A 13,127-nucleotide genomic window follows, 5' to 3' on the forward strand; every position below is an offset into this window, starting at 1 on the left:
TTATTAGGTAGTTTGTTTTTAAATACTAACACACTGCAGTCCATTTCTCAGAGCAGGCAGGAAGCTGAGTAATTATGGGCAACAATAATTGGCAGCAAGGTGCACTTCTACATTACAGAGGCATAGAAAAAAGTTCTTAATTGCAGCTTCACTGGCAAAAATAGTTACTTTTAGTTTATTCAGTTATGACTTTTAACTAGAGGCTTTCTGTTTTGGGGCTTGTTTGGGTTTTTTTTGGGGGGGGTGGGGTTTGTTTTGGGTTTTGGTTTTTTTTTTTTAAGATAAGGAAAAAGTCAATACAGGTAGATGATACTATTTCAGAAGTTTGATGAAAGCAAACCAGCAATTTAAAATATTCATATCAGCACAGGAAACTCATTTTATTCAAATGTACAGTAAGAAGCCAAGGACCACAAGAATAAGGACAATCTCTCCACTTTCTATGCAAAGTGTTGCAAAGATCCAACACAGCATAACCACACAGAATATCCATTATAATGCCCAAGTGGACCAGATTTATAAAACAGAACTCCCAGTGGTCCTAGAGGGAAAACAGGTTTCCAAATGGCCCCAACAGATGTACCATAGTCCCAAAACATACCAACTTTAGCCTCTTTTTAAAGTGGTGGGAATGGTAGCAAGCAAGTCCAGTAAACCAGCAAAATTCGGTTTCCCTGTTTYCCTTCCCAATTTCTTACTAAGACTAGTCTGAAAAGCATGCGTGTGTTCAACTACTGTTTGGCAAAGGCTGTGCTTAGACAAACTCATTTGCATGTTTCAGTTTGTTCACTCCAGCATCATCTTTTGACTAGAACTTGAAAAGTGCAAAAATATTTAATTATATCTTCTTAAGAAAAATAGTTCATTTTATTGGCGCAACAACTCCAATTCCTCAGGAGTTAAATCCACTGCCAGCAATGGATAAAAAAGGAGGCACCAGCATAAAAGAATCAAAGTGCATTTCCAGTATGCCAATGCTGCACAAATTGGCAGGCCAGAACCTTATTTTCACCACTGGAACAGATTATGCTGAATTCATTTCATGAAAAGTCTCTATTACACATTAACACACAAAGTCTGTCATGAAGTCTTGGGGATACTGCAAGGAATCATCAAAACGGAAGCGTTTGGATACTGTACTGCTGTCCTCTGGAATGTTTTCCTTGTCCTCCTTGTCACTGCAGGTACCATTGCAGCTGGATTTTACACTCCGCTCTTCTGAACACTTTGTGGGGTGTCCTGGCAGCTGAGAGGAGTAGCAAGTTTCTTCAGGGCTGCACAGGAGTGTGAACTCCCCCTGCTGCAACCAGGAATGGGAGAGACAGTCCGCTGCTGTGGGCCTGTCCCTTTGGAAAGGAAAGGGGAAAGTTGCTTAAGTTAATTTCACAAATACTAAAAAACTAAAATAGCTCTGATGCATGCTAAAAATCCTAAGCAAAATTGMCATTGAAGAGTCAATATTGTGCTCTGCTCTGCCAACGTCCACAGAACTTGCTGGAAAACTAGATCTAAGACAATATAGCCCACTGCTTGTTCCTAAACCTGCCAGAACATCAATGTTTCTCAGTCAGAGAAGTGTTACTTTACAGAGTTGAGTGAGAACAGACTTTTCCTCTTAAAATTCAAGGAGGTATAGTCATCAAGAGTTGGAATGGGGGGAAAAAAAAGGCATCTTATTGAGGACATAATGAAGACTCTTAAGATGCCCAGGAGAAAGTGGGTAGTAATTGTGACAGAACATCAAACATCCCACAAGTCCACACWAAGAGTTATCAAAGCAGACCCTTCATCATTGGTTCCCTTTTTCTAGGTGCTCCATGAACACAAAAGATTTTGTGCATCTGGGATTTTGTGAATTATTTCAGATCCTGACAAACCATCTATGTGAGATAATAAACCAGAAAGAACTCTTCAGGTGTGACTTTTTATGAAGTCCATATAAAGAGTAGATACTTCCCAGAAATCATCTGCCATCGTCTCCTATCCAAGAGCCTTTCCCAGCCAAGCAGGGTCACTCCTGTTTGCTGGAGGCTCTCTGAAGATGACAAAGACTACTGTCTCACCTCAAGTGACAATATCTAGCAGTGCAGTTGATTACACCTGACCAGGTCACTTCTCAAAGTTCAGCTATTTTGCAAACTCTTGATTAAAGTCTGAACTCCCTAAGAATTCAGAATTATGGGAGTGTGCGTTACAAACAAAAAGAAGTTTTCATTTTGGATTGTGAACATTAAGACTGAACAAGGCAAAGTATGAATATATAATAAAAGGTGTATTTAAGTAGAAAGATAAAGTAAGTCAGGAAACAAGAAAACACTGCAAAGAGGTTGCATTTTGTCTGTTCAAACTGTACAACAATTATAGAAAAGAATGTAATCTTTCTAGAGTATATTTTAATAAAATCTGTTAATAATTTGTTCTCTGAATGAAAATATTAAGAAACAAAACCTCAAAGAAAAAGCCTAATAACATTCTTTCTAATAACAACAACAAGATCTGATCAATAATGGCCAAAGATAGAACAGAATCGAAGATCCTTTTCACACATTATGGAAAAGCATAAGCCTGTACTTTTAAATATCCAATTGAAAATACCAAGGCATTTTGAAATATCCAACTGATCACATTGGTGGTATTAAGTACATAAAAGTAACATTCACTTTTTCTAGGTGCTCCACAAATTTAGGATTTTGCCTGAATGAGTTTGTTACTTACTCTGGATTTTTTATGAGAAGTTTCTGAATGAAGTCTTTTGCAGGCTGTGAAACTGATGAAAATGTTTCTTCTGAAAAATCCACGTTAACTTGAGATATATTAAGGTAAGTTTCTTGGACATCAGCTCCCACAAATGGAGACTCTTGTGTCAGCAGCATGTATGAGATGACGCCAATGTTCCTAAGAACACAATATATAAACCTACTGAAGAACACAATGTATAAACCTACTGGAGTTATCTCAACCATACACCCTGCATATTTACTGTGCTGCAGATCAAACTTCCTGACTTATCCCACACTCAGAAGCATCATGTGATATCTCAGTTTATTGTGATTCAAACGTGACTGCACATACACAAGGAAAGCTATGTGAATATATCTCAAGGAAAGGATTTTTGAAAACTATTTTTAATATATCATTTTCTTCCTATTGAGGTTGTTAAGAAAAATAAAATACCTCACTTCTACATAGCCCACTCTTGGGACATGGCAATTCTGGATGCTAGAACCAAAAAAAAGACAGACTTTCTAATCTGCATGTAAATGAAACTCATCTTTCACTGCAATTCTGTATGACAGAGCAAAGACCGAGATTTAGTCAGCCTCTACATGTGACATCTGTGCTGTGTTACAATCTCCTCTTCCTGAGATGTTTCTCCCAAGAACATGAACAAGAATACCACAGCTCATGCAATCTAGTATAAATCTTAAGATAGTTTCTTGATGCATAATAAAAACCTTTTTGTAATCTGATAGATCAGAATTTAGTACTCATTACAATGTGGAAACATGCAGCTGTTGGGTTTGTCATTCTGAGATCAGCAGGGGCTTTTTTTGACTTCCCCCAAAAAAAGGAAAATAATAAGCGATTAAAAAACATTCATGAACAGATTCAGTTACTATTAGGAGTTGAGAATTTCAAAGGAGCAATTAGCAACTTCTAACAGTGAATTTTAATTAAGATGCTGAAGATTTTATGTTTTAAAGGAAACATTTCAAAGCTAGTCTTTAAGATAGCTCATAAAATTTAAAAGCCACAAAATTAGTGGGTCAGTTCAAGGTACTTGTCATTTTTTATTATTCATTCTGCAGATATTTCTCTAAAAATAAGAAGTTTACATTCTCCTTATCATTTGTGTAAAAAATTAACAACGTAAATGTGGGGAGGGAAGAGTGTCCTAGAGTAGCTAATACCTGAAGCATGTCAATGAGGAGTAACTAATACCTAAAATATGTTATCCAGCCACTGTATTCCCTTAGAACAAACACCTTTACTCCACAGGCTCAGAAGCCACCTGCATTCCATACTAARTGTGCAACACAGTAAATCCTTAAAGCCCTGAGTTACATCCTGAGGCTCCTTCCCCTCCCATCCCTCCCTGCCTCTTCAAGTCAGCCCACCAACTGAAGGGGATTGTTGGAAGCCAGATGAAACTGCATCAGGCCCTAAGGTTGTTAAGTGGTCCCACCAAACCTCAAAAATGAATTAAGATACACAACCTACCACATGTCAGTAGCTGTAGTAATAGGATCGTAGTTTAAGATTTCTGGAGCTAAAGAGATGGRAAAAGAAAAATGCTTTAATAAATATGGTATTCAAATGGCCTTGAATCATACACATTTCTGGCATTCTTTTGCCAACCATTATTATGAGACTAAACATGTAGTTTCAATAATTAAGTTTATTATTTTCAAGCCACAGAGGTGCCAAAAAGTTACTTCTGTTTGCCTAGACACAGATGTTTAATCAGTTCACACCAAAATGGCACTACATGGCCTAAAGTTTATCTAAGTTTCAAGATGTGTTCTAATCAGATACATGCATATAAATTTTCTTCTAAGRAGTTCTGAAGTATACAGCTCTTCAAGGGGAATGCATGAAGATTTCAGCATGCTAAACACTGCAAACAAGATGACCAAGCCAATTTTAGGATCAGTGGCTGTTAGCACAGGCTAGGTGGCAAGTTATTCACTGCAGAATGAAGGGTTCTTAAATTGACCATTGACAAATCATGAAGGAAACTTGTCCCTCAGAGAGGGCCAAATGTTAACAGCAATCTTCCCTTTTCCAAGGGATATTTTAATCTCATTAAATCATCATACTAAACAGCATTGCTAATTCAAAGAATATTTCTTTGCACATGTTCATATTGTATTTCAGTTCTAATCAGAAGAATTTAACAGCCTGCATCACAGCAAATACTACAGCATGAAATTGAGAGGGGCACTTATTGATACAAAAATTTGAGATTTTTTTTGTGCAAATATTTGCTGACTGCTCTGAAGAAGAGCAGCTCAAAATATGTGGCCTTGTCCCATCATGTTCCTTCTCAGAAGTGACTTGTGAGTCGATAAGCATATCACATGAGCTGTTCCTGTTTTCTCAAAACCCAACATGAGATGTTGTGAAGCAGCCCTTCCATACCGAGATACTCYGTTGTTCCCATGATCTGCCGCAGTTCACTGGAATTCTCAAGCTTCCGGGACATCCCAAAATCCACAATTTTTACATCACCAAGAGGATTGGCGCTGCTTAGCAAAATATTTTGAGGCTAGAATAGAAAACACTGTATTATGAATTAATAAAATGCAATCTGAAAAAAAAGCCAGATTTGCTAAATGACACAGGTTCCATAATGCAATACTTACTGCTAAATGTTATTTAAAAATACTTAATCTCTATCCTGTTAATCTCATTTTAATATCCTTTAATATCCTTTTTCTCCTCATTTTTATGTATTTAACAAATTACTTTGATGAACATAATAATAAATTGAAGATAAAATATAAAACAAAGTCTTCTGCAGCCTCACCTTTAAATCAAGATGAACAATATTGTTTTCATGCAAGCAGCAAAGTCCTTCAAGTATTTGCCTTATAAGCCTTACAATATCCCTTTCACCAATTCTGTCATCCAGATCWGGGACACACAAGTCAAATATTTCTCCTCCAGCAGCACTGAAACACATTCAAGAACACCTATGTATTAACTTTAARTTTTGAGGCTTAAATGAGGAATAATGTTGTCAATAGCACCTATTAATCTAACATATATCTGTAATATCAGAGACACTGGGAATATTTTTACAAGTTTATGCTAAAACACTTAATATAAACTTTGAAAAGGGAAAAAAAAATCTGATTATGCTTTTTCTTTCCTTATGTCCTGAAACACTTTGACTAGTAACCTCATATTGCTCTGATCCCCTCAAGCAAGTGGGGAGATGCTTTCCTATAAGCAAGAGGGAAGATGCCTTCCAGGAGTCCATTTCTATCATCAGTCCCAATCAAAGAAGCTAATCTAAAAAGTCAAATCTAAAACTTCTTCCATGAGACCAGTTCATAAATAATTCAGTGCAGTGTAAAGCAGCATGGAAATATCTGTGTTCATGTGGTTTATGAGTTCTTCCTACACTTGGCTGCAGTGTCAGCTGTCTTCTTTCAGGCTCAGTTTGAGATCATTACTCAGCCTGCTCTGAATGCCTGAAGTTTCTCTCTCAAGGATGAAGGGCTACCTCAAAACTACAGATCACTAAGCCTAAACATCACTCTACCAAAATGAGAGATTCTGTTAAAAAGGTAGATAATGGACAAAATGAATGAACACAGTCACAAGGTGAAGRCAGGTGATGTGTCAGTATTGCCCCCCCCTAGCTGACTTTGACAACACACACATAAGGTGAGGGGTAGCACATGGCATGAATTTCAAATTTCACAAGGTCTTCAGCATTGGCTCCCAAGGTATTCTTGTACTCAAGTTACATTGAGGTCTGGATGGGTGGACACCTAGATGGGTAAAAGAGCTGAAAGGTCTGCAAAAAAAAGATTTGCAAAGCAGAAGATTTGCAAAAAAGCCTTAGGAAAATAAATTATATGTTAGGGGTCATGYAGTTCCAGGGGAAAAAAGGCTTTTTAAGATAGAATCTAGCTATATTGTTTAGAAAATTTGAAGGGATTTATCATGGTGTATGCAGACCACCATTAACAGCACTGCAAATACTCTGCACATGAAACTTAAAGCTTAGAAAGAATAATTTCACAGTTTTGCTCCTTACAATCCAAACAAGAATTTACCCATACCACAAATATGACAGGTAATTCAAATTCAATTCCCAAATTAAGACTTATTTTTCAGAGCTAATGAGAAGCTTCAASGACATCTGTAAAAAAATACAGGATTTTTTTAGGCAACAGCTCCAAAAGCCAATTTTAAAACAACAAACTCAATAAATTTAGGAGCTCAAAACASACAAAGTAACTGCAAGTCTTTCGTCACCAAAAAAAGTCAAGTGCTAACTGAAGTTGACAGGGCATGGATGTGCTCAGCCWCTTTGAAATCTGTGTATGTGATAACAATAATTTTTTTTTGTGATTTAAGTTGCATCAAAGCACTCTGGGCCTTCTCCGGTAATCCAAAAACATGCTGACCTCCAGTCAGCTTGCCTGAAATATTTGTAAACAAAAAAATATAAAGTGTATTATAATGAAAGATTAGCATAATGTATACAGGGTACTGTTACAATTCTTCTAGGCATGCAAGCAACTCCCACAAAAAATAGTAAATTGAAAGATTTTTATCTACAAACATGGAATATGAGATGAAGGCATACTTACTATTCCAACACTAAGATGATTTCATTTGCTGTTTCATAGACTTCATGGAGATTAACTATGCGAGGATTGGAYTTCATTAATTCAAGGACAGCAATTTCATGCAGAATCTCTGCTTTGCAGTCTTGACCTCTTCGTCTCTTCTTTAAAAATTTAGCTGCATACTCTTGGCCTGTGGATTTAGCTGTACATTTTCTAACCACAGCACATCTTCCTCTATGAAATAAAAGGGAAAACATTGAGACCCAGGAAATATAAAGYACATAAATTACCACTAGAAATAAGAAGACATAGCAAATAATTGGAAACAAACAAAATAAAATTAATTGGGAAATGGCATGCTTCACCTGCTCTTACACTATTTCCTGAACATTCACTTGGAGCCAGTGTAGAAGGATACTAAGCTCAATGAAGCTTTGGTGAGACCCAGTAAAATTCCCTTTACCCAGCCTAGSTAAACATTAAATCAGAGTATCAGGTTACAGGGACATTTTCACTGCTGGGTCACAGAATAATTTGGTTGGAAAGGACTTCTGGAGGTCTCTAAAAGCCTCTGCTTAATGCAGGGCCAGCTATGAGATCTYACCAGGCTGCCCAGGGCTCTGGTTCAGGTTGGCAAGATATTAAAAAACCCTCAACCTCATTACAACACCTACAGGACACAGTAATAAACAAAGCAAACCCCTGTGAAATGCAGAGAATGRACAGAGAAAATAAAGTATATTTATATGCATGGGTGGGGCAGGAGGTTTTCAGTGCAAGAAATTTTAGTCTTCAAGAGAATTTCCTTCCACAAATCACATAGTACAGCTACAAAAATCCCAGGTATCTGCAAAATGTTTCAACATATCTTAATAGAAAAGCACCCAGTACTTAGCATTCTCTTCCTCAATTATAGTTAGACAAAGYATGCTGCTTTATTTCCCAGCCAACTGTTTGGGTATGGAAAAACACCCATATTTTGGCAAAGAAATGCTTTTAAAAGAAAACCACATACTGTAGTTAAAGCACCAAGCTGATCTTTATAAAAATTAGGAGGAAAAATGCAGTTTTTAAAGCCAAGTTATAAACTGAAAAAAMAATTTTATAACCACTAATATTATATTCCCAAAAATGCCTGTTGCATACATGCAAAGAGTTTTCAAATGATACAAGAAATATTATTTACAAAAAAACAACTTGAAAAGCTGCAATAAACTGTGTGTAAAGTTCTAAAAACAGCATAAAGCTGTGTACAAAATGCAAGATCCACAGTTACGTCTTCAAAAAAGCCTTTCCACCTACACCACAGCACACCAAGAACAAACAATGAAACAGCTCAGTACAAACTATCTGTGTTCTTTTAACTAAATTAGCTTCTTTAATAGAAGAGATCACATTGCCCTGCAGGCTTTGCCTTTTTTTCTGCTGCAAAAATCCCAATGCTTGAAAGTAATATTTCTTAAAATAAAAAAAAAAAAAAAGAGAAAGCTTTCTTTGAAAAAAGTCTAGACTTCGACATTTAATCAAAAAAGGATGAGCATCTCCTGAAAAAATTTAATTTTCATTTGCAAATAACAGTACAAACATTCCTAAATTATCAAATACTTTAAGATTACTTTAAATCTTAACTATTATAACTGACTTAAAAATAAATTCAATAAATCAGTTCTCTGTCATYATTTATTTTAACATCAATTAGTTGTGGATTTTCTCTGTCCTTTTTCTAAAGCACTAAATATTAGAGATGAAAGTTATTTAGTCTGATACATGCACACTCTTCACTTTAGCAACTATTTGTAAGCCTGAAATGGCCACGTTCTTTCCCAACTGTTAAACCAGTGTATTATTGCAGTGCATTTGAAGTTACTGAGCCCAATTTCATCATTTACCCAAGGTGAAAACACTCCCTCCTGCAGCTTAGTTTCCCTTTTTAACATCACATTGCCCTGCCAGCCACAAAAATGTCTCTAAAATTAACAAAGGGGAACCAATTTAGTTTCATGAGAACAGTAAGATCTTCTCCCATAGTTTTGGCACATCTTCCATGTGGTTGCTGTGGGTCTAACAACTGTGAAGGGTCAGTGATATCTCCAGATTCAAGACATAAAACTTTCACTTCTTTATACTCTATTAGCAGTGTGCCAATTAAGGSAAAAATTAAGACAAAAAGGTCTTTTAGAGCCATGGAAATAGCTCCAGAAGTGCAAAAAAGTCAGCTCGGAAGTGCTGCACTGATGCAAGCGGAGCAGTTCCCACTCCYTGCCTGCAAAGCAACTGTGTAACCTCCCCCTTCACAGCCCAGCTTTACAAGAAAAACTGATTTCAGGATGTTTTCATATCTCAACTTGGAAACCACAGAAATTTAACTAAGCCAAGCCATGCACACACGGGGGACAGAACTACTTAACCCACTAAACAGAACCTAACCTGCCAGCTTTGTGAGTCAGTGTCTTAAATATGAAAGGACCCAACAGATAAGGGTGTGGGAGGAGGAAATGGGGCTTGGGAAGCTTAAGCAGAGAACAAGAGAACTATTTACTMCACGATCTCAACAGGAAAAAGAAAATTTCAAGTGAAAAGGAAAGTATATTGAATCTTTCAAAGAGGTACGAATAAAGATGGATTTTATGTCACTTAAAAAGCATTTTTGCACTTAAAAAACATGAAAAAAATACATGTAGTTAAGCCAGGAGAAATCACAAGTATGTCTGCAAAACAGAGTTCTTTGCTTCCGTTTTCTTTGCATTTTTGCACTTGTTTTGTTATGCCTGGTTTTGCATGCACAGAAAGTATTAAAGACTGTGTTCTGGAATTCACACAAAACCTACACTTTTGTTTGCTTTAGACATCATCTCACAAGTATCCAGCATTGTAACAATACCTGAGTTCTAGAGGGTGCTGCATACATATAAACTGCTTCTGTAGAGCTTAGAATTCAAAAGCAGAGCTGACAAAAGTTAAGAAAAGAAGAAAGTTATGGCCTGCAATGTGCACTTGTAAAAAAGTGTACCAGATAAAGCATATGCTAGAAAAATAGAAAAAAACCCCAGGAGAACAATGAAGGCTAAAGAGCTGTCAAACCACATGCAGAAGAGCATCTCTGCTGACAAAACAAGGCTGCAGGTGCAGAACAGCAAGGCACAGCTGTGACACCCACCCGGGACACTTCTGTTCAGGGAGCTTGGAAATACAATCATGGCATCATGTTTGCATGGCTTTAAACCCAACTSACTGAGTATTTTCAAGATACCAATTAACCCGGTGATTTCAAACACACATTCACTTGTATGTCTGAAACACTGTCAAAAATGGCAACATTTTGGGTGCTTTCTTATTTCCTATTTTACTATTGCAAACGTGAGCAAGGGAAGCRGGCTGCAAAACTGCTCTGAAACAGCAGATAGTTTGAAACTTAGTTAACTGCTTGAGGCTGGGAAGGACAGAGGCAAGATCTTTGTTTTCTGGACTTCAGAAAATTTACCCAAACACCTGAGAAAACCAACTCAAAATCCTCATTCTTTGCCTCACAGTATTCCCTATGTCATTTCTTGCTTAGGCCATGCACTTGGAATCTGATGTGTGACTAGGCAAGGAAAGAAAGATAATCCCAAACYTACATTCCTGTGAAAACACACCAAATCTCTCTGATGTGAAAAAGGCTGGCAACTCATGCCAACCACTGTATCTTTTCCTGGTCCCTAAAGAACCCACTGTGATGCAAAGAAGGGGACAGGGAAGGAGAGAGGCATACTTTACTCTCCATCTACTACATAAACACTTGCCTTGCTGTACAGAGAACTTTCTTSCAGCAGAAACTCCTCTTGCTAAAATAAAATAAATAAGAATACTCTTACCTTCCTAGCTCTTTTGATTCAAGCATATAAAAATTGTGGAAATTATCTGTCTTGATTGGTGTGTGCAGAGATGTGGCCAACAAGCCAGAAAGGCTTTTATTCTCCAGCTTTCTCCTCGACATCATCAAGAGCAGCTCTCTTCTACCAGTCACCTGCTGAAACAAAACAATTCAGAGTTTTGGAAATTCCAKAGTTACAGCACAGGAAAGTATACAAATATTAAGAATTTCAGTCTATAAAAGTAAAATAGACGTAACTGTGTTCAGTAGTTAATTGAAAATAACACATTTAATCACTGTAAAAATAAAAACTGAAAAGAATACTAATCAAGACATGCTAATTTAATAATGTGAACACTTAAGATAAGTTGGGGTTTTTATTCTCCCTGGAGCATACCCRTAAGATACAAGGGATAAGCTTTAGTTCTAATAAAAATGCTAATAACTACTTAAGTATCAGTAAGATGTACTTTTTAAAATCTTTCTGAAACTCTTCTCTGGATTGTTGCAGTAAGTTGCAGTAGTTCCTTTAAGTTTACACTTTTGCCTGGTATTCCTGGAGGAATTTACCATAACTCCTTCCTGTTTGCTAACTGCAACACAGCAGGAATAGGTAAGAACAGGACACAGTGGATTGTTTGTTTTGTTGGTTTTTTTTTTTCCTAGTGGGAATATTCACATTTCTTATTAGGTTTGATCATAGCTCCTCTGAGTTTCCTTTTTAAGGCTGAGTTWATTGTCAGAGAGAAGCATGAATGGACAAGGTCCTCTTTGCAAGTTCAGATCATTTAGAATCAAATTATGTAGTAATCCTGATTAAATTACCTTAATAAACCAGTAGAACAGCACATTATGAAGATACACCCACCCACATAATTTCTACTACAGTTAAAAAAAAAAACCCCAGCAAAACCAAATCAAATTAAAAAAACACTGGGGTCTGGTATTTACATTTATAGGCCTGAAGCATCTCTTCAGGTGAAATGCAAAAGTAGGCAGAARAAGGTTACTGAAGGATAACAGAAGTCATAATTGATGGCTTTTTCAAGTTACAGAGAAAGTTTACCTCTATTCGTGAAGGCAAAAAAAATAATGGCTAATTACAAATCAGACACAGTTAGCAAAATTCAAAAATACACCTGCAGTTTTCAAATTTCAGAAATGCACTATCAGACACTTCTGGGGAAGCACTCGAACTAGTTATGATCCAAATGTAATCCAGTACCCATCCAACATTKCTCACATTCCCATGTGGGATGGAGCATGGATATTCATATTAGAACTATTTTGGATTTAAATCCAAATAGTATACTATACTATACTTTAGCAGRAAAAAGACCCAAACTACACAGTTTRAAAATAACTTCAGCRTATCATTTGATATCCAGGAAATACCATCTTTAAGAAATTATTAAAAGGTCACAAGACAATCTAATCCACAAGTCTTCGACTCACTCTGTAACAAACATGCATTCCTTCTTCTCCARTTATGACAGTTTACCATTTAAGAGGATGATCCTGATGTCTGAAATTTTACCTGACTCTCCTTAGGGCTGCGCTCACTCAATAACTTTAACTGTTGAACTCTTATCTTTTTACTGCCATACTTCAGCACAAAAACATTCATGTTTGATAACTGGCCTCATTAATTAAGAGCTTACCATTATCAAGTTTATTACCATTATAGAGCTTATTATGTAAGTTTTCATTTTATATGATCCTTAGTACAGAACAATTATTATTAAGGAGAACTTCGGCCTCACGTTACCTTGTCTTGTTTCTCTGGTAAGTCACCACATCTCCTTTCTGTTCTTGATGATAYTGAACTTTTAGTTCAGTATCATMAAGAACAGAAAAAAACAYATATCCATAGCGAGCAGAAACCCACAAAAAGGCATATAATCTACACAGGAAAATGAGATTCAGCTAGCTATGGAAAAAAAACCGAACGAAATTTAATATAT

At 36.5% G+C, this 13,127-nt stretch overlaps 1 protein-coding gene across 3 annotated transcripts in view; it reads right to left on the reverse strand.

The window, feature by feature from the left end:
• Positions 1–238: 238 nt before the first annotated feature.
• Positions 239–13,127, reverse strand: part of STK17B (serine/threonine kinase 17b) — a 13,473-nt gene continuing 584 nt past the window's right edge. The window contains exons 1-8 of one of the 3 annotated variants that reach the window (XM_057378040.1): positions 11,165–11,227; positions 10,192–10,257; positions 7,332–7,544; positions 5,531–5,675; positions 5,143–5,269; positions 4,222–4,270; positions 2,716–2,895; positions 239–1,346 (exon numbers count right to left, since the gene is read on the reverse strand). In XM_057378040.1, the coding sequence (XP_057234023.1) occupies positions 1,064–1,346; positions 2,716–2,895; positions 4,222–4,270; positions 5,143–5,269; positions 5,531–5,675; positions 7,332–7,544; positions 10,192–10,214 (1,020 nt within the window). In that variant the 5' untranslated portion in view covers positions 10,215–10,257; positions 11,165–11,227 and the 3' untranslated portion in view covers positions 239–1,063. Of the gene's footprint in view, positions 1,347–2,715; positions 2,896–4,221; positions 4,271–5,142; positions 5,270–5,530; positions 5,676–7,331; positions 7,545–10,191; positions 10,258–11,164; positions 11,320–13,127 lie in introns of those variants that run through there. The other 2 variants (XM_057378038.1, XM_057378039.1) reach the window with 2 other exon arrangements.

Source organism: Malurus melanocephalus, unplaced genomic scaffold (assembly GCF_030028575.1).
Source record: "Malurus melanocephalus ecotype Western Australia unplaced genomic scaffold, MMel_1.1 scaffold_339, whole genome shotgun sequence".
Lineage (NCBI taxonomy): Eukaryota > Metazoa > Chordata > Aves > Passeriformes > Maluridae > Malurus > Malurus melanocephalus.